This window comes from Wasmannia auropunctata, unplaced genomic scaffold (assembly GCF_000956235.1).
Source record: "Wasmannia auropunctata unplaced genomic scaffold, wasmannia.A_1.0 LD336111.1, whole genome shotgun sequence".
Lineage (NCBI taxonomy): Eukaryota > Metazoa > Arthropoda > Insecta > Hymenoptera > Formicidae > Wasmannia > Wasmannia auropunctata.
In genome coordinates this window covers 1,914,576-1,933,478 of record NW_012026779.1, presented here as the reverse complement: position 1 = coordinate 1,933,478, position 18,903 = coordinate 1,914,576, and the positions used below count along the sequence as shown (strand labels likewise).

Below are 18,903 nucleotides of genomic sequence, written 5' to 3'. Positions count from 1 at the left end.
CCCGCAAACCACCCCCGAATACCCGCAAAAATATTTCGCTGGCGATGGCGATCCACCCACCCCTCGCCGCCCACCGCCACCACCACCACCAACGCCGCCGCCGCCGCCACGATACAGCGACGGACAGCGACGCCTCCGCACGGCGTCGATCAATAACACCGTCGTCGGCGTCGCCGCCGACGTCGAGAGCGTCGTCGCGTTTGCGAGGGAACGGTGGCGCGACGCGAGGCGTCGCGTTATCCGCGACGGCAACCGTTACGCCGTGCGTCGTCGACGGTTCAGCGGCGCAGCAGCGATCCGGTGCGAGCCTCTCGCGTGCGGGTACACGGCGACGGGCATGCGACTTGGAACACTCCCGTTGGAGTCTGTCGCAAACGAGGAACGTGAATCCGGGAACGCTGAGTGAGAATCGAGTGCCGAAACTCCGAGGTCCCACCCACGACATGGCCAAGGTAAGCTCCGGAACGAAAGGGTTGTGTGTGTATGTATGTGTGTGTGTGTGTGAGAGAGAGAAAGAAAGAGAGGGAGGAAAAAAGTGCTGCGATTCACACGTCGAATCTCTCTCTTCTCGCCGTCGACCGATCGGCGTGATATCGCGCCACCGATTCGCGGTAAACGGATGTTGTTGCGTTTCTTGTCGAGAGTATCGTTTTCCCGGTAACCGCCTCCCGGCTTGGAAAGAGAAAACGTCTCGGCGACGTTGAGCGAAATACTCGTACATAAATTATCTGACGACGTCGTAGACTCGCGGCTCGAATTAAACGCGGATAACGGAGGAAGGAATAATAAGGGCTTGTAAGAGAGAGAGAGAGAGAGAGAAAGAAAGAGAGAGCAAATACTTGGATAGGCAAATAATAATGGAAACAATATTCATCACCTCGCTCGTGCTTGTGTCTTCCGTGTTCTCGCGCAGAATCGGAATCATTCCTAACCGAGGGAAAGGTCACTTTGCGATTTTCGAATCGTAATTTTCCGTTTACAACGGTCACGTATACAAGAAGGTGGTCGTTTACTTTCAGCACGTCTTCGATCCGAGACGTGTGTGTCGCCGATTCGCGTGCGTAACGGCGAGCGGAGTCTCCGTTCGTTTCGGAGCAAGAGAAAAAAGAAAAACAACGAAAAGGTAAACGTCTCGAATACGTCTCGCGCAATAATATACGACAGCTGGGTCGCATGCACGAGCGAGGAGACGAAGGTACGATGCTACTTTTACATAATTTAGAGCACGTTCCACGGCGCAGACGCGGATAGATAATCTGGACACTGGCGAATTTCCCAGTGCTCCATTTACCGCACGCGAGAAATACGCGCGATCGCACGCGCGCCGACGATCCTCGAAACGTGACAGAGTCGCCGAGCAATAAAGATGTCGAGGGATACCCGATCCACCAGAACCTCGTGTTTTCTTTTCTATTTTTTCTCTCTCTCTCTCTCTCTCTCTTTCTTGTGAATTGGGCCAAGGGTCGACTTTAAGAAAATTCCGCTTCGACGACCAGATCAATTTCACGTCAATTCCATAGCTGACGCGTGGGAAGATCGTAAAGAAGATTCTCGCGAGACTTTCTCTCTAAACTTAAAGCTATAGACACTGCGTATTAGATTATAGCACAACATCGTACGACGCTGTAAAATATAGCTACAGGCACGCATCTCGCGGAATCGTGCCAATCTTTCCTTCCCGGACGAAAAGATAAACGCACGACGCGAAAGACGCGCGAGTAATCCCAGAGGCAAAGTCAAAAGGAGAGAGAGAGGTCTTGTCCCTGAAAACGTCCGCGTACTACGTACCTTACATCGTCGCGGTGCGCGACGTTATCGAGCGGATCGAGCGGCCGGCCCCGCTTCGCATATAATGATAATAATTCAACGTCGCTCGTACACACATCGGTATACATAGCGAGCGACGCGCGGATTCACGGCTTGGTGAATGCGAATTGCGAATGCCGGTCGTGTTCTGACAGGATAGAATAATCGTCGTCGTCATCGTCGCTCGCTCGCTACGCGCCTGGCGGCCAGTGGCGGCGACGGCGGTGGTGGCGGTGGTGGCACGCGGCAGGTGTAGCCGGGGGATTCGCAAAGCGAATCCGGAACGTTTTATTGTCGTACTTACTGGCCTTACTGCACGCCGCGTCGACCGCGACGCGATCGCGGGCCCTGTCGTTTAGTCGCTATCGATCCTCCGACGCCTCGCGAGCTCCACGCGCGTCGGTCGCGCCGCGCGGATTGTTTTGCTTTCCACGCCTCCCGCCCTCCCGTTTTGGCGCCGCGGAAAAACTCGGCACGGCGCGGCGTGCCTCCCCCCCCCGCCTTTCCTCCTCCATCGCCTACCCCGTGAGAGAGACCTCGCGACGCGACCCGGTCAGTGCCGCGTGGTGCCGCCGCAGCGAGAGATGCCAATGACACGGGGTACGTGTTTTCTTCCTCGACGTCGTTTCTCCGTCTTCGAAATATCGCGTGGTAACTTGTTGCGAGTTTCGTCAATGGGGGAGAGAGGGAGAGAGAGAGACAGTGACGCCAGCTGCGGGATAGCTAAGTGAGCCGGCGGCCTCCACAGGCATATGGCGATCTCCGTCTGAGAGGACTGTGTTCAATGGGTTCTATTGAAATTAATCACGATTTTACGGCGGGTGCTTATATAAATGCGTGTCTCTGTGTGTATATGCACGCCCGCGAGAGAGCGCCCGGCCTGGCAGGGGTCGGCTGCAGTCTCGGATTTATGTGGCTGATTTTAGACTCGTGACAATTAATCGCGGACAAACGGCGGGAGGGACGTTTAAACAACAGACAGCATCGTCTCGCGATATAGCTTATCTTATGTGTACGAAGATTGCTCCGATATAATTATTCCCCGTGCGGTACTCGCGGTCAGGTGTGTGGCACAAAATTCTGCCACGTTTCTCCTTCGTCGGCACAATGACTATATATAATGATGTTTCAAGTGTATTGTTGACACTGACACCGATAACACGGTTCCAACACGCTGTCTCTTACGTAACGCCCCGACAAGTGAAGTTCGCTAATGTGTGAAGACGCACAGGAGGATAACCCCTGATCCTGGGAAAAGGGACGGTGACTCCGTGATTACAAACAGGTAGACGAATTTAAATTTATGGAAAAGGGAACGCGCGTCGTAGAACGGCGGAGCGAGTTTAGTCGACGCTTCTTCTCCGCGTATTCGCGTGTCCGCGGATAGCTCGAATCCTGGTCGGGATCGCGGACGACGCTCGGGCTCGGCCGCGGTCGATCGCGAACGCGTGCCACGGACGCGGGAATGTGTATTCCATCGGAATTATAATCAATTGCCGTGGCACGCCGGCAACTACGTCGTGGCGCGTCGCCGCTATACGGCCGTAGTGTTACAAGTCACGCTGCCCGCGTGCATTATCTTAATTGCGTGACGTACAAGTCGATAATTGCGGCACATTGCGGGAATTCCGTAATAAAGTACGGGTAACTCCTTGAGGGTTTTTCTACCTGAATAGAGATACACCGTATACGGTACATACGTGTAATACGCGCGGTTATATTTTCTATCTTCACCGCGATTTCACCTCTGGGCGAGAAAGGAGAGAAGCAAATATTTGATCATTCGGTGACTTTTAGCGTTCCAAGTTTGACGAGTGTCGTAATGAAAAAAAAAACCTTGGATTTCCTCGTAATTCATCCAAGAGGCGCGGACGCACTAGGATGCGCTTGGCACATTACGGCATTAAGGTGGGCGGGTTTCCTCGTCTCGTCTCGAAACGTAACAAACCATGACTGCTGAACACGCGTCGGCCGTGCAAATTAGCGCGAATTAAGGCTCTCCGCGGATAAACCCTCGCGCGATTTGGCCTTTTATTGCTACTCCGCTTTGCATGCATGTATTATACTTATGCCGCGGGTGGCCGGCGCGGCGCGGTGCGGCGCCTCGCGCTCTTTTGACATGCAAATTTTATTCGCGATTTCTTAATTCACGGCTCGCTCGCACGCTCTCCCTTTCCTCGCGAGAGTCGCCGCGCGCGGCGACTTTACTACCACGTCGCTGACGCCGCTTTTTTTCTCTTCACGTCGCCTTGGCATTTTTTTTTTATTGCCGCGACAACGCTTCGTCGTCGTGATCGTCGTGGTCGCGCGGCCTCGCGCCGACGGTAGCGTCCGCATACCTGCGGACACACCCGCGCGCGCGAAGTACATACCGAGAAAATGGATTTTTCGATAAGACGATAGAGAATAAAATCTAAGGATGTGAAAGGCGCAGACGGCGGGAAACCGGTGTGACCGTGATGATTGCTGACCCATTACGTACGTTACCGCTCCTCGGCGCGTGGCTTCTGTTGATTTCCGAACGAAACGGCACGGCGGCGTTAGACGGACGTACGCGGAGGAAAAATGTCATACGCTCGTGCGTGTATCAACCTCCCGGAACGGAACGGGATGACGGGATCTGCGGTATACATATATATATATCTCGAAAAATATGTATTTCCGCTACGTTGTTTACACACTTTTTTTGCGCGCCCGCGCGCCTCTAGATAAATTGGCCCGATTACCTTAGATAAATTGGACAGATTACCCGACGCCGCGTCGCCGCTGCGATGAGCAGAACTGTTACCACTGTCATTTATCTTTGTTGGTGTTTTCCTCTTTTTTTTTTTTTACGAGTATATCAACGGCGCGACGACGATCGGTTCCGAAAATTCTAATGCTCGCGGTTCGGCAATAGGGAAACATCCGCCGGTGGGTAATTTACGGTCGGGAGCCCGACCCGTGTAGCGGTTCGCAGTAACCTAGTTCTCAGTCCGCCTCCCTCCCTCCCTCCTTCTCCCCCCCCCTTCGTACACGCGCTCAACGTTCTATTCGTCGGTGAACTCACGCACGCACTCGTCGGTTTACGTGCTTGTCCCGTTTCTCCGGAATCAGGGGGGGAAGAGCATATCGACGATATCTGGGCATCTGGCTATTATTCGTAGTAGACACGCTATAGCACAGTTCTATCTCGTTCCGACGGTATGTACACCTCGCGCGCGTCGCCGGAGAAAAAAGAAAAACAAACAACCGGCGCTGAGTTATCGGGCGTTTAAGCGACGACATTGATATAATATACCTCGCGCCGCCGCGCGAGGAAAGAAAACGAGCTCGCTAATTAGGCGTAATTGTCCCGGTGCTCATCGTCGCTCGGCATTCGTTACGTATGTCCGTTACGTGAAAAGAAGGAAATCATCGCGCGGTTGTTCGCGTTTGAGAGAAAGAGGCGCGAAAAAGAGAGCGAGAGAGAGAGAGAGAGAGAAGGGGAGACATCGTCACGAACTAAAATTAAATTAACCAACTGCCAGAGACATTTCTGATTCCATCTCGCGAGGGGTGGAGCTATTACTTGGAGGTAGGCCAAGGGCAACGGACTCTATACTTTGCGCTCAAATTGGACCTAACCTTGGAGAGAAAAAAAAATATATATATATCTATACAAAACTACCATTCGAGTAATTAAGCGATAATTCATTGTAATACGGAGAAACTCTTTTTTATCATTTCTACCAAAATGATCTTCGCGTGACTCGAGAAATCACGCGCTCATACGTCGTTCGTTGTTCTCTTGTTCGCAGAACGTAGGGGAGAGTCGGATACCTGTTCCACGGGCAGCGCGGCCGTCGTTCTTCCCGAAATCGAGAGTACTCGAGGCATCGAGGCTCCTGACGGGGAGTCGCCGATCAACGATCTTCTCGGGATGCTTTCAGTTTAACAGCGAGGACGAATCCCCCACTCCGCGGGAGTTCACGGGATTCGCAACATCTTCGCCCAACATCAAAAGTAATTCTCGTTTCGATGTTCACGTAATTAATTAATAAACGCGTAAAAGGGTATGCCATCTGGATGTGTAGTCGCTAACGTGTGCGAAACGCGATCCCGTGTTTCAGCCGATTCCACGGCAGACCAGACATTCTCGTTATCACCCGCATGGGACATCGACAAGGGCGATGTGCAACAATTGGTGCATCTCAGCGAGGAGAAAAGCAACAGCCTGTTCAGGTAAATGGATTATATACATTTCAAGCTCGATATATATTGCGATTTGATTACGAAATTCGCCGATACTTCACGTCGTGTGTTCTTTCGTTGTACGACAGGCTGTTTGAAGATTCTCAGCTGAGCATGATCGAGGATGTCGGTGATAACTGTCTCGTAGAATCGGCCCTGGGCAGTTACAATGATGCGAGCGCAGCGCCGCATTATTTGATGCTGAACAAACAGAACTCCTTCGAGCACGACGAGAGTCTTGGTATACTGACGCCGGACCAGATGACCGATTTCACGGTGGCGTTGGAATGCTCCAGGACACCATCCTGCGAGAATCTCACCGGCTCGGCCGGCTCGAAATTGGCGTTGACCCGAGCGTCCGCTTCGACGAGACCGCTGGTGGACGTGGAAGGACCCGCGGAGGAGGGCTGTACCGAGCGAACCCCCTCGCCGGAAGAATTACCGCTCGATCCGAAACCCGTAGAGCCGATCAGGGGTAATACCGTTCCGGTGAGCTTCGTCACATCGGTCACGAGCATCACCAGTCTCGAGGCGGGCTACCAAGGAGACGGCGAGAATTCGAGGCCGGCCAGCCGCGGCGCGGATCCGCCATCCATGGCAGTGCCGCCGGTCAATCTTCCCGCGCCCTGCCGGCAGGATCCGATGACCGACTCGGACTTCTTCACCGAGAGCGACGCGGACGCGCACGAGGAGATTGTGCGGGGCGACAGGAAGGCACAGGTGATCGACGGCACGCTGTTTTGTGCACCGGGCGAACGCGTATGCCCCAGTTTTACCGGGGAAGAAATGGATTCGAGCGGAATTTACTCGGATTTGGATAAACTGCAGGCGCCTGGCGAGCAGGCGCCGGAAGAGAACGATGATCACACCCCCGATACCGGAGACACCGAGCTCTCCCAGAGGAGCCAACCCTCGCCCATTGTGGCGAACATTATCATGGATTATTTACAGGTACGTTAACGTGGAGGCGAGACTTGGTTATTTCGAAGAAATGCCTAGAATTTTATAAAACTAATTTTGTTTCCGCAGCAAGGCGCAAAAGCGTCAGATGAAACGAGCAACGCGACCGACACGACAGCCTCTGTCGAAGTCACGGCGATCGAGAAAGTCGAGAAGAACGAAAACATCAGGCCCAAACCGCAGAGCAAAACCGATACGATGCCTTTGAAAAAATATAAAATGCCGAAGAGAAACGTTGTCTCGAAGATCAAGGCGATGATCGAGTCGTCTTCGAAAGACGACGCGGAAAAGGAGGCGAGACGCTCTCAGAGGTCAACCAGAAAGGGCGGACGCTGGGACGCCGTGATGAATAAGATAGAGGCTGGTAAAAATGAGCAGAGAACGAGATCAGTTAGGAAGGAAGTGAAATCAAGGGTATTGCAGAACCTTACTTTGTCACCTTCCACGAGGCCAACGTCGAAGAAAGCCGGCGACGCGAACAACAATAATAATAAGGATAAACGGTGAGTCTGAATAAAGCGCAATATAATGCACATATCTTTATCAATGCACGATTTTTTTTATACTAATATAACTTTGGTGATTCATTCTAAATATATACGTATGTGATATCGAGCGATGACAAAAGCGCATTTTTTTTATATCATAAATTACCTTGATAATATTTTTATTCTTAAAAATTAAATAAATTAAAAAATGTATGATAATTATGAAATAATTAAATTAAATAACATAAAAAATATTTTTATCTTAGGAGGCTGCGTGGCTGGCAAGAGATAAAATCACCGACGCAGGAAACGGCCAGGAGTTCTGTTCGCAGTTCCATGAGCGATCTCAGTAGTGGCCCGAGTAAGGATATGCCAAGTAAGTTGCATCGATATCTGTACTTGAAGAATTCGAAAGAATATGCTAAGTCACATAGATGAAGATTTATATTAAAATTATATTTATTGAAAGAACTTTTAAACATAAATTAATATACAAGATAGGTGAGGTTTTATCTCGTATGTGACTTATCATATTGTTGGCACTTTATTTGTATTCGGGAAAAATAGACACACAACGCTGTTTTGTATAAACTTTATTCATAAATGTGTGTCTATTTTTCCCGAATACAAATAAAGCGCCAACAATATGATAAGTCACATACGAGATAAAACTTTACCCATCTTGTATATTAATTTATGTTTAAAAGTTCTTTCAATAAATATAATTTTAATATAAGTCTTCATCTGTGTGACTTAGCATATTCTTCCGAAATATATTTTTGACGGCTATTGAATGACATTGACATGTTTTCGCAATAGTATAAAGCGATCTTAAAATCCAAACGAATCAAAAATGCAAAATTGACAGAGCTCGACTTTGTCTCGCATTAAAGTTACTCGGTGCGAACGATGAATTGAACAGCGTGATCTCACGGAATATTCGAACTAATTCGGAAAGCGCAAAATCGCTCCTTGAAGTCCATTGCTGTCAAGGGTCATTGTTTTATCCCGAGACGAGGACACACGTCAGGAGAAGAGATCTCCGAATCCTTCGCACGTGTCGCTTACCTACCGGAGAGAAAGGCGCGAGGTCTCCTTATCGACCCGAGAGTAAAAGCTCTCGGGGTCCGTCGAGGACGCCGAGGAACTTTATTGCCCCTTTTGCCGGCGCCAATGGGGAACACGAGGCGTCATTTTGCTTCCACTGTACGTGCACTGTAGTAAGAGGAAGCTGCGTCGAGCCGGCGCGCAGCTTCGCCGCAGTCGCATCCAACATCCACCATCCGGTCGGCAGTCCTCGGCGGGTCTCGTGCTAGGTCGTACACTTGTGTGCACGTGTGTACACACCGCGTATAGGACGTACCACGTTATACACGTATACACGTGGTACGTGTGTACGCCGTATGTGTATATCTCCGATGCATTTAGCCGTCTCTCCACCGTCGGTCCTTCTCTCGCGAGAGACGCGCACCTATCGTTCCTCGCTCTTGCGCGTAAAATCGGGTCACCGGATAGTGTGTGGCGATGCGTAAGGAAACCCATACGCGCGGGGGAGAGAGAAAGAGAGAGAGAGATAGAGTGAGAAGGGACAGTCGCTGACAGCCGATGTCTCGTTAGCGAACGAGTTACCGGAGTGCGCTCGGCACATCCAGGCGGTGGCCCGGACGGAATTGACTATCTCGTTTCGATTCCCGTGTGGTGACACCTCCGACACCGGACTACGATTTCGCTTCCGATTGTGACTGTTTTCCGATAACGCGGTTGTGCGCGAGGACAGAAACACCTTCCGAAGGCCTCGCCTCTTCCCTGACCTATTTTCCCCGTTACGTTCCTCTGGCCTCAGCTCCTCGCGAGTGCGCGCGAGCACGTGCGTGCGAATTATGCGTGTGTGAAAGCCTGTCTGCAAAAAATCGCCCGAATTTTACGAATTTCAATTACAAACTTGATCTCCTATAAAGTTCGATCTGTCATCTCGCGCGACGATCTCCTCGGACTCCATCCCCCACCTGTCGCACGGGGGATTGACGTCCCCGTTACACGGCCGGAGAGTTGATAGCTTGCGTGGCCATGCCATGTTGGTCCCGCCGCCGCGAACGGTAACACGCGCGTGGTGGTGCCTGTGCAAGGTACGTGTGTAACCGGGCCGGCCCGCACCGTGCCGTCCACCTGCAGATCCGTCTAGATTCGCAATATCCGCCTTAACGGCACGCCGCGGCGACCGGTCGACAGCTGCACGGGTCAACGCCACTCGACGGCGTTATTTCCGGCGGCCACCTCGGACCCCCCCTTTCGTCGTGCTCCCTTTGCATCTCCGCGACTCGCGATGCATCGTCGCCGTGCACCTCCGTCGCTCGGCGAGGATGCCTGCCACCCTTCTTCGCCACCCGTCTTCCCATCCCCACCTTCGTCAGCGGCAGTGGCAGCGGCAGCAGAAGCAGGTGTACCCGACCGAGCGACGACCACGTGCGTTGCCAAGGTCGACGACTGTCGGTACGCGACTACCGGTCCCGCGATCCGCCCCGCGCGGCCTTACGCAATCGCCGTCGGAATCGGCAGCAGCCGCTGAGCCCACGCACGCGAACGGGCCCTTATTAGCGAACGATCCGAGCGAAGAAAATCGCGGATCGAACGTCGGAATTCGCTCGCGAATTCGCGCGGTGGAACGTGGTGCAACTCGCCGGGATATGCCGGGAGGTACGGCGCAGCGCGCGGCGTTATAGACTCGCGACGATTCGCGCGTGATTCGCAGTGTGACATAACGCAGAGCGCGATACGCGGTCCGCCCGCGGATCGCGGTGTCGGGTGTCCGGAACGGGATACCGCGTGGGATACGGCGATACGCGATCACTGGCTACAATATAATCGCGGCGGCCTGCTCTCGCGTGAGATTCCGAAGGAGAACGGCGCGTCGCGATCGATCGGCATCGGCGCCGGCGGCGGCGGCGGCGACGGCGGCGGCAAGTTGTAAGCGGCAGCGGCAGGCTCAGAGAGGCGGAAGATACCCGTTGTATACCGTTGTACATGTTGATGAACAACGTCGACGTGACGGCGGCCGGCATACACACGTACCTCGACTGTGATTCTCACGCTCGGCTCGCGGGATACAATCGCGCGGCAGGAGGATGAAGGTGGCACGCGCGGGGCCAGTCGCGCCGCCGTCGACGGGGATCACGGTCGATCTCGCTTAACGGATTATAATGGTTAAATGGTGAACGGAAGGCGCACAGAGACGAGATGGGCCAACAAGGATCGAAGGACAAAACCCTCCCGAGGAGGACGGACTTCGCCCGGGACTCGACGAGGATGCGTCTGGGCAGCTTCAAACGAGGTAGAAAGGATATTAGCATTTGGCGATCGCGCATAACGGTCATCCTTCCGGTTGTGTGTATCGCGCGCGCGCGCGATAGAAGCGGCTCTGTCGACCATCGCTTGCTGTTTTCTTCGGCCCGTGGTTTAATCGCTCGATCCCGTTTTCCCCTCCCGCGCGGATATCATTTAATCTGTATATCCTCTCCGTGAGATCCCGCGCGCATTATCCACGTCGCAGCATGTTTCTCACGTCGCGACGTTTCTCGTCATTTATTTCCAGAGAGATCACCGACGTCCGCGAACCCGCCCCGGAGATTCGTCTCGAACGGCCACGTCAATCACCATCAGGTCCGCGTCAACAGTTTCGACGCGAAGAAGAACTGCATCGACGTGGCGGCGGTGGAACTCGGTAAATATACAGCTCGCCCCGTCCTGTCATTCGTGATTATTAGGTAACTACACGGCCGTGTAACGCGCGCGTTTGTACGCTTCGGTATGATAATCAGGAGAAGGGAGGACGCGGACGCGGCGGAGGAACGAGAGCACCGTCGCGTATTTCCGGCTGGGGCACCGCTGCCGTGACGAGCGACGATGAAAGGAGAATGATAGAGAGAGAGAGAGAAAGAGAGAGCGAGTCTCTCCGGGACTTGGCCAACCAACGTTCACCGGTTCGCGATTCGCGAAACGACGCGTGTTAGAGTGTGCAATAAAGTAGCACGCGTATTAGAATATATTTTCGCGAAAATTTCTCTCCCGGGAGAGAACCTTTTTCCTCCCTATTCCGGTAGATAGGAAAAGGCGCCTGCAATCGTCGTTACGGTTATGTTGACAAAGTCTACTCGTGGCTTTTCACCTTGCTACTTCCCTCCCCCCCCCCCCTCTCCTCCCGGACGCATGGCGAAGCTAGGAGAAATTCTCTGAAAGGTCTACCGCTCGACGCGATGAATATTCATGTCAAACGGACGTTTCAGGGCCACCTTTTCGTGCAGAGACTAAAGGGGACTTCGATCAAACTTAATCAGCCATTAACTTATTAAATAATACCTGTACCATTTTACTAACGTGAATGGAATTAATATTTTTTGTTGTTTAATATGAGAAAAAATTATAAATCAAGGACGGCGAATTGTATAGTTCGAAATTTTGCAGCGAGAAACTTATCAAGTAATACCTGCATTATTTTGTTAACGCGGATGAGATCAGTTTTTTTCGTTGCTTAACATTTGAAAACATTAAATCAGGGACACGAATTATATATAGTTAATTATTAACTATATATACATTTAGAAATTTTGCAGCAAGCGATTCTGCTAATTCAATTAATCGTTGTTTCCTCAAAATCATCTGTAATAATTTTGCTACTTATGTTAATCATAATAATAATAATAATCTAAGCCGGTTGCTGAGTAGTTGGTGTCGTGCGTTAAATCGTCTAAATTTATTACAAACGTTTTGGGCAAAATACAATAATAACACGCGATAGGAAAAAAGACCTTGGATAGAATAAACGTTCGTACTTTATACTTGAACTTCAATCTCGCACGGACGATAAAACGGTTCTCGCCGTACGGTACCCGGGTACGCTCGCCCGGCAGTACTCGCGGGGCTCCGAGTGCTGTGGTTTAGTGTTTAACATGCTCTCGTTAACGCAACACATTCTCTTTACAGAGAAGAGCCCGCCAGTGGCGCGAAAGCCAGCAATAACGAGGAGATTAGCGGCCAACGCCACCGTGAAACAGAAATCCTCCGTGGCGTCGATAAAAGGTACGTTTCGATTCCACCATCGCGGATCTTCCTCTCGCGGAATCCTTCTTTTCTCCTTGTCGTCGTCGTCGGCGAGTTTCACCGCGGTGTACGGTCACGAGATTACTCGACGTCCATCCGTCAAGACTTTGTCATTTTGCGAAACGGACAGTCAGTCAGTCTCTCGTTGTTTTGCAAAAGGACAACAAACAAGATAGAGCGAGAATTCATGCTCCGCGCGTTGTGCTTTCCAATCCATTAGTCGTGCCACTTTAATGGCAGCCAGTTTCTAAAAAAGTTCCCACGTTTATTCTGCGATGCACGCACGCACGCACGCACGCACGCATACGCGCGCGCACAAGCGCGCGGTCAAGCGCATTAAATTCGCCCGGTGCAGTAAAACGCATCGCACGCGCTCGCCCGTGCGTCCGGACAGGCGAGTCGCGCGATGTGTTGTCCTCGCTCGCGCGTATTGTATAGTACGCATATACACGCGTGTCCCTCCCCGCGCGCGCACACACGAGTTCTTTGCCGGTTCGATGAAAGTCACGGCTTTCACCCTATATAGTTCCGAGCACTAAAAGTCAAGCCTGTTTGCTCGGTGCTTTCCTTTCGAAACTCCGTCAAAAATTCACTCCGACCTAGACTATCTCGGCCGATACTGGAACGAGGGAGAGAGGGAATCGCTGTCGGAGAGATAACCGGCCGTTTTGTCCTAAATAGTAACGGGATGGCGAAAGCGGTGTTCCGCGTATATTCAGGTCTCCGTGTCCGCGAAGCGGAAAGGTACCGCTGAAAGGATGCGTTGTTTCAAGGGCTAAATCGATCGCGTTCGCCGCTCACGCGCTCTCGATACTCATCGCGGTCGTATCCTGAACACAAAAGAGACGTTATATGTACGACCGTCGCGATTCGCGATTGCCCGACGACCGTAAGTAAGCGCGAACACGCGCGCGCCGTCTTGTTCCATCTAAGGACCGGCCGATTCCAAATCGGAGAACTCGGAGTTGCTCGACGCATGCACATACGCCGGGCGGTTTTGGCGTTCAGAAACGCCGGAAGTACAGTACGATCGTCATCGGAGGGACTTTACTGTGCGACGAGTGGTGACTCTCAAAAGCCGCGAACCCAGTGAGGTTTATACGTTTCTCGAAGGAAAGATCTTTTAGGGAAAGCCGCGTCTCTCCTGCGAAAAGGATCCTCCCGCGAAGAAGATGGGGTTCCTATCGTCTTCGCTCGCTGGTCCTGACGGTTCCACCTTGCGCGACAGGAGAGTGTTTAGGAAGACGGCAAGGCGATGGAACGGACGTGGGGTGGGAGGCATATAGCTCTCCGAGGTGGCCCGTGGCTCGTGCTAATTCAGTCGAAGTGCGAACTCGGCCAATAGATTGTTATACGAATGGCGATCCTGATTGGAATCGATCATAAGTCTATCAGCAAGCCGACTATTCTTCGCCGATGAATGTCTCGTTCGAATGTCGCGTTCATTGTAGAATCCGACCGTCGAAGGATAATCGTCGAAACCGACGTAACGGATCTGTTTACGTCGCGCGCGTTTCTTTTGCCCGCGACACACTACGTAGACGTAGAACGTCCGTTCCCAAAATACTTGAATTTTTCTGACGGATGACGTGTGACGGTGGGGAGACGAGGCAGCAGGTGCCAGGAGAGACGTGTAGGAAGCGAATTTTCTTGGCCGCGGGGCTCGCCAACGGCGCTCGCCGAGACGTCTTTTGGCAGTTTCGCAACTGGAACTGCGCGTCGAAATTGGATCGACCTTAACCCGGTGTCTCTTCATTGAGCTGCGAACTTGAACAATGGTCGCACGTTTCGGTTACTCCGGAGAGGAAAAAGAGGCGAGAAAAAAAAAGTTGGTTTCACGTGCAAGTTTCGGAATGCGCGAGACGTAAACGTGGGAATACTATCGTTTAGACACGTTGTTAAAACAGTTGTACCAGTTCGTTCAATGACTTTCCCATGTGCCGCTCGCTCTCTGACTTTCTCATGTGTGTGCGCGCGCGCGCGCGCGTGTCATGTGTCAAGTTGATGCGGAGTTGACATCGGCGGCCGGACTCGACCGAGATTCAGAACGAATGCTTTGACTTTCCAAGTTCTTTCTTTCCTGACGAGCTCTCTTTGTGACACGGGATATTTCCCGTGTGTTTATAAGGCACTTTCGACAGCGTCGAGCGGGGAACGAGCGCAAACGATTTATCACAGTCGGGATTACGCACTGACCTCCCCGCAATGATCCCGGGTGGTTGCGAACGAGGATAGAGGGTAATAAGGACAGCGTGGCGCGTCCACGTATATTACGTGCGATCAAGGCACTTATGTAGATTGATGGCACGTGGGTCGAGTCATTGATACAGACAGGGGTGGGGGGGGGGGGTCAGTCTGGCCCGACGACGACGCCCCGCGTGCGCGATTTTCGGGAACAGCCGATCGAGACAACTGATGCACCTCTCGATGACGACGCTGATTACAGATCGTGAGTCCAAGGAGACTCACCACAACACCACCTACACGGTGTCGACGGCGAGGACGTCGCCGGAGACGCGAGATCAGGCCGCGCAGACCACCGTGCCCTACGTGGACTTCCGCGTGGAGCAAGCGGAACGGGCCGCACAGGCGCTCGCCGTGAGCGTGCACTACTTGGCGTTCGAGGTACGTGGTTTTACGCTTCTATTATCGTACATGCTTAACGGAAGGAGAAAGAGAAATCCGTTACGAATCAGATGGCATAACCGCGAGATCGTGTGTGGCTTTCAGCTGGACGCGTTTGCCACTCCCAAACTGAAGAAGGATTTCGAGAAGTTGAAGGCCGATTGCAAGGAGATGAAGAACGAGCGGTCGGCGCTGCTTTCGGAAATCGACGTTTTACGCGCGAGTTGCGTCAGCATGGAGGACAGACTCGAGGCGGAGAGGGAGGACCACAGTAAAGCTCTGGACCAGCTTCGCGACGAGTGTAAGTCTTATATAATATATCTGTTTATTTTCCTCGGATCTCTCTCGCGCGCGGGCTGTATATATACACTCTCGAGAACTCGGCGCGATGACGCAGTTCGTGGATGAAAAACGAGACTCCCGAGCTCTTCGCGGCGAAACGAATGGGAAACTGTATCTTTCAGCAGACACGAAGCGTCGTCACTATCCCAGTGGATATTATTCTTCGTGTTACTCACGTAGTAAACGAGTTATAATCGTCCTAATGTCGGTGCACGACTGCACGCCTGCACGAAGTGGAACAATTATTAATTAAATTGAACGTTTCAGCAGCGCCTACGCACAATTCGAATCTTTGAGATTAATCCCTAACAATGTGCCTCTCGCCCTTTTCCTTTTTTTGCTAGAAGATATTTCGAATCTCTTTTGCCGAAGGATTTGGTTCTTAATTTAGTTCTCACGTAACGTTCGACGTTTCGATAGCCGCTAATTATAGATTAAATGTGTGCTCTCCGTTTAAGTTTTGTATACAGTTTTGCTTTTCAACTCAGGGCCCCAATATACCGCAACAAAATATATTTATATTAAATTATAAAATTGAAATCACACATTTATTTAAATTTATTTATTTATTAACGAGAAAGTTCTTTTTCGATGCAACGTTTGAACGTATTGAAAGTGCAAAATAAACACCAGCAGACGATTTTAAAATAAGAGATAGTGAGTTAAAAATAAAAAGAGATTAAGTTAAAAATAAAAAAAGGGTAAGAAAACAAAAGTAAAAATATACAACTAGTATCAAATATATAAAGAAATAATATTATGTGTATTAAAATACAAATTAATATACATTTAAATAACAGAAAGTTGACTGGATATAGAATAAATTATTTATTTGCTAATGTATACGAAAATAAATACGTGTAAATTTTCCACATGAAATACGTTGATTAGATACGATAATTAAGATTATAAATACCAGTTTGCTGTTTGAAAGTGAAAGACTCAAGTTAACATTCTGGTTTTCCAGTGGAAGCTCATAGGGCGAAACAGGTTGCTGCGCTCGTCGAAACTCTGAAAGAGGAAAGGCACAAGTACGACGTCAGGCTGGACGATGTTACGAGGGAACATCGCGCGACAATTGCGAAATTACGCGCCGAGCAGATCAATGAGCTGGCCCGCAAAGAGGAGATGAGAAAATCCGTGGTTCACGATCAGGGTGCCGCGCTGATGGCGGAGATCGAGTCGCTGAGATCCGTGCTCGAGCTAAAGAGTCAGGAGAACACGGCCCTCCGATCGGAGCTGGACAGTTACAGGCGCGACATCGAGGAGAAGGACGCCCTGCAGATGCGGCTCGATATGGCGGAGGCCAGATGCGAGGACCTGAAGGCTCAGCTTCAGCGGAAGGACTCCTTCGAACGGCAGATCTCACACGAGAACGAGATGCTTCACGAGTCGATTCATCAAGTCTCGAAGCACAACAAACGGCTGTCGCAGCGGAATGAGGAGCTACAGTGGAAGCTGCGAAACAAGAACGACTGGGTGAATCACGTTCTTGCGAATCAGCTTAATCCACGGTTATCTCGGTCCGCGGGCGCGGAGCAAATGGAGCACAGCTATTCGCTCGACAAGAACGGCGCTCATTCGTCGTCGATGGTGAAGTTCCTGGTCACGAAGGACGCCTCCGTCTCTTGGACGCTGGAAATCGACGACTTGTCGCAGGGGACGTCCGATTCGCTTAGCACATTGCCGAAAGTGGCCAGGTCCTCCGAGGGCGCGACGACGGTTTCTAGGCAAGGATCGCTCCGGTTGACGCCGAACGCTCGACCTGCCATGGACACCAGAGCGAGATCGAAAAGTATCTCCACCACGTGCGATTCGGCGCGGACCGCGGCGGCAGTGGAGGAGGCGGCGGCGGCGGCCGCGTGGTCGCCTTCGTTCAGCTCGACGCCGATCTCGCTGCGACGTCCTAGGAAGGACCAGTCGTCACCTTCCTCGTCGTCGTCCTCATCGTCTTCCACGTCGTCCACGGCGAATTCCGCAGTGGCCGCCGCGGTGGCGGCCGCTGCGGCTGCGGCGGCAGCGGCGGCGGACGATTGCAACGTCGGCGGCGGTCAGAGACCCCAGGAGGCCGGCGGGGAAGCGATGATTTCCGAAGAAACGTCGGCGTCCAGCAGCGAGGACGAGTCGTCCACCGGCAGCGATATCCCCCGGCTGGGGATACAGTTTCCTTGGGGCAAGCCGATCAAGTAACACCCGAGCGAACAATCGCGGCCCGCTATCACCTGTCTGCGCGTTCCTTCTCCCGCGTAAACAGTGTGCTGTCTCGAATTTTTTTCACACCGGCCGCTGTCTCTGTTCTCTTGCCTACAGTGGAGTCGTTCCCCGACGTGCATTCGTTGCGGATCTTCGTTGATCATTCCCCCCTTCGTCTGTTTGCAGATACGTTTACGTTTCGTATGTGTGAGTGTGTGTATGTGCGTGTGTGTAACGCCGGCACTGCGCCTCTTTCATTTTTCCTTTTCCAACCGCGAGTACATCCGGCCGAGGTCCAGAGCGAGAGAAGTGGCGTTTTAAAGCAAACGTGCCGCGCGATCAAAAACACACGATTCACGCGATTCCGGAGTATTAACGTTGTAAGTTAGTGAGATGTTTAAGGATGAATTCCACGATGTATTTTAATGTTACGACTGTATAAATTATAGACTAGTACGATTGTTTCCGTGGTTTTTCCAGTTACGAGGACGTTTCATCTTCCCCCGACACACGTTTCGCATTGCGGAGTTAAGCGAGTTTATCGCGTGGATTTAAGATTAGTATCTTTGAAATCCAATTACGTAATGATTTTCCGAATGTGCATACAACGAAACTGCTTCGTTTGCTGTAATCAAGGCAACCGTGCCTTTCTTTCGAATCTTCGCCTACAAAGTTTCATCGGCGTGCAGAGTCACGCGAGATTTTTCATTTTCGTTTCTTTTTTTTTTGGTCGTTTTCTTTTTCAACTTTGTTGACAGACATTGAAAAAGGGAAGTTTCAATGTTGTTTCTGGCTGAACAGTTTTTATTGCGATCCTTCTGAGAATTTTTACCGGATTTCCGGACACTTTTACAATTACGTGAGCACGTTTTTTATAAGCGTCACGCATCTACTTTTTTGTTTTTGGTACAGAGACCACGTAGTATTGCGGAGAGATTAAATATATAGATAATATATAAGTGAAGCATGTGACAAAAGAAAAATATTCCTCGTTCCTCGCGATCATGCCGATTTTTCGTACTTGTAAGTCGATTCTTTTTCAGATGATGCGCGACAGTCGTCTCTTGCGTTTTCCGTTTGTTACGTTCTCGGGAAAGAGAGATAGAAGAAGAAGAAAAAAAAAGAGAATTTGATTTGCCGACCCGTTGCCGGCACTTCGGACGGCGTTCGTAACGCGCTCTTC

The 18,903-nt window shown here is 51.4% G+C and overlaps 1 protein-coding gene across 1 annotated transcript; it reads left to right on the top strand.

The window, feature by feature from the left end:
* Positions 1 to 358: 358 nt before the first annotated feature.
* LOC105450425 lies at positions 359 to 17,717 on the top strand. Its single transcript, XM_011690251.1, has 10 exons — positions 359 to 452; positions 5,586 to 5,790; positions 5,898 to 6,009; positions 6,108 to 6,969; positions 7,048 to 7,481; positions 7,733 to 7,842; positions 11,056 to 11,184; positions 15,007 to 15,185; positions 15,291 to 15,486; positions 16,495 to 17,717. The coding sequence occupies exons 1-10, from the start codon at positions 444 to 446 to the stop codon at positions 17,715 to 17,717; spliced, it is 3,459 nt and encodes a 1,152-aa protein (XP_011688553.1). The 5' UTR covers positions 359 to 443.
* Positions 17,718 to 18,903: the final 1,186 nt, after the last annotated feature.

Excerpts from the sequence above, each read along its gene's own strand:
- LOC105450425 (XM_011690251.1), top strand. Across the intron at positions 7,843-11,055 it reads CCCGAGTAAGGATATGCCAA|AGAGATCACCGACGTCCGCG; the intron begins GTAAGTTGCATC and ends ATTTATTTCCAG. Across the intron at positions 15,487-16,494 it reads GGACCAGCTTCGCGACGAGT|TGGAAGCTCATAGGGCGAAA; the intron begins GTAAGTCTTATA and ends CTGGTTTTCCAG.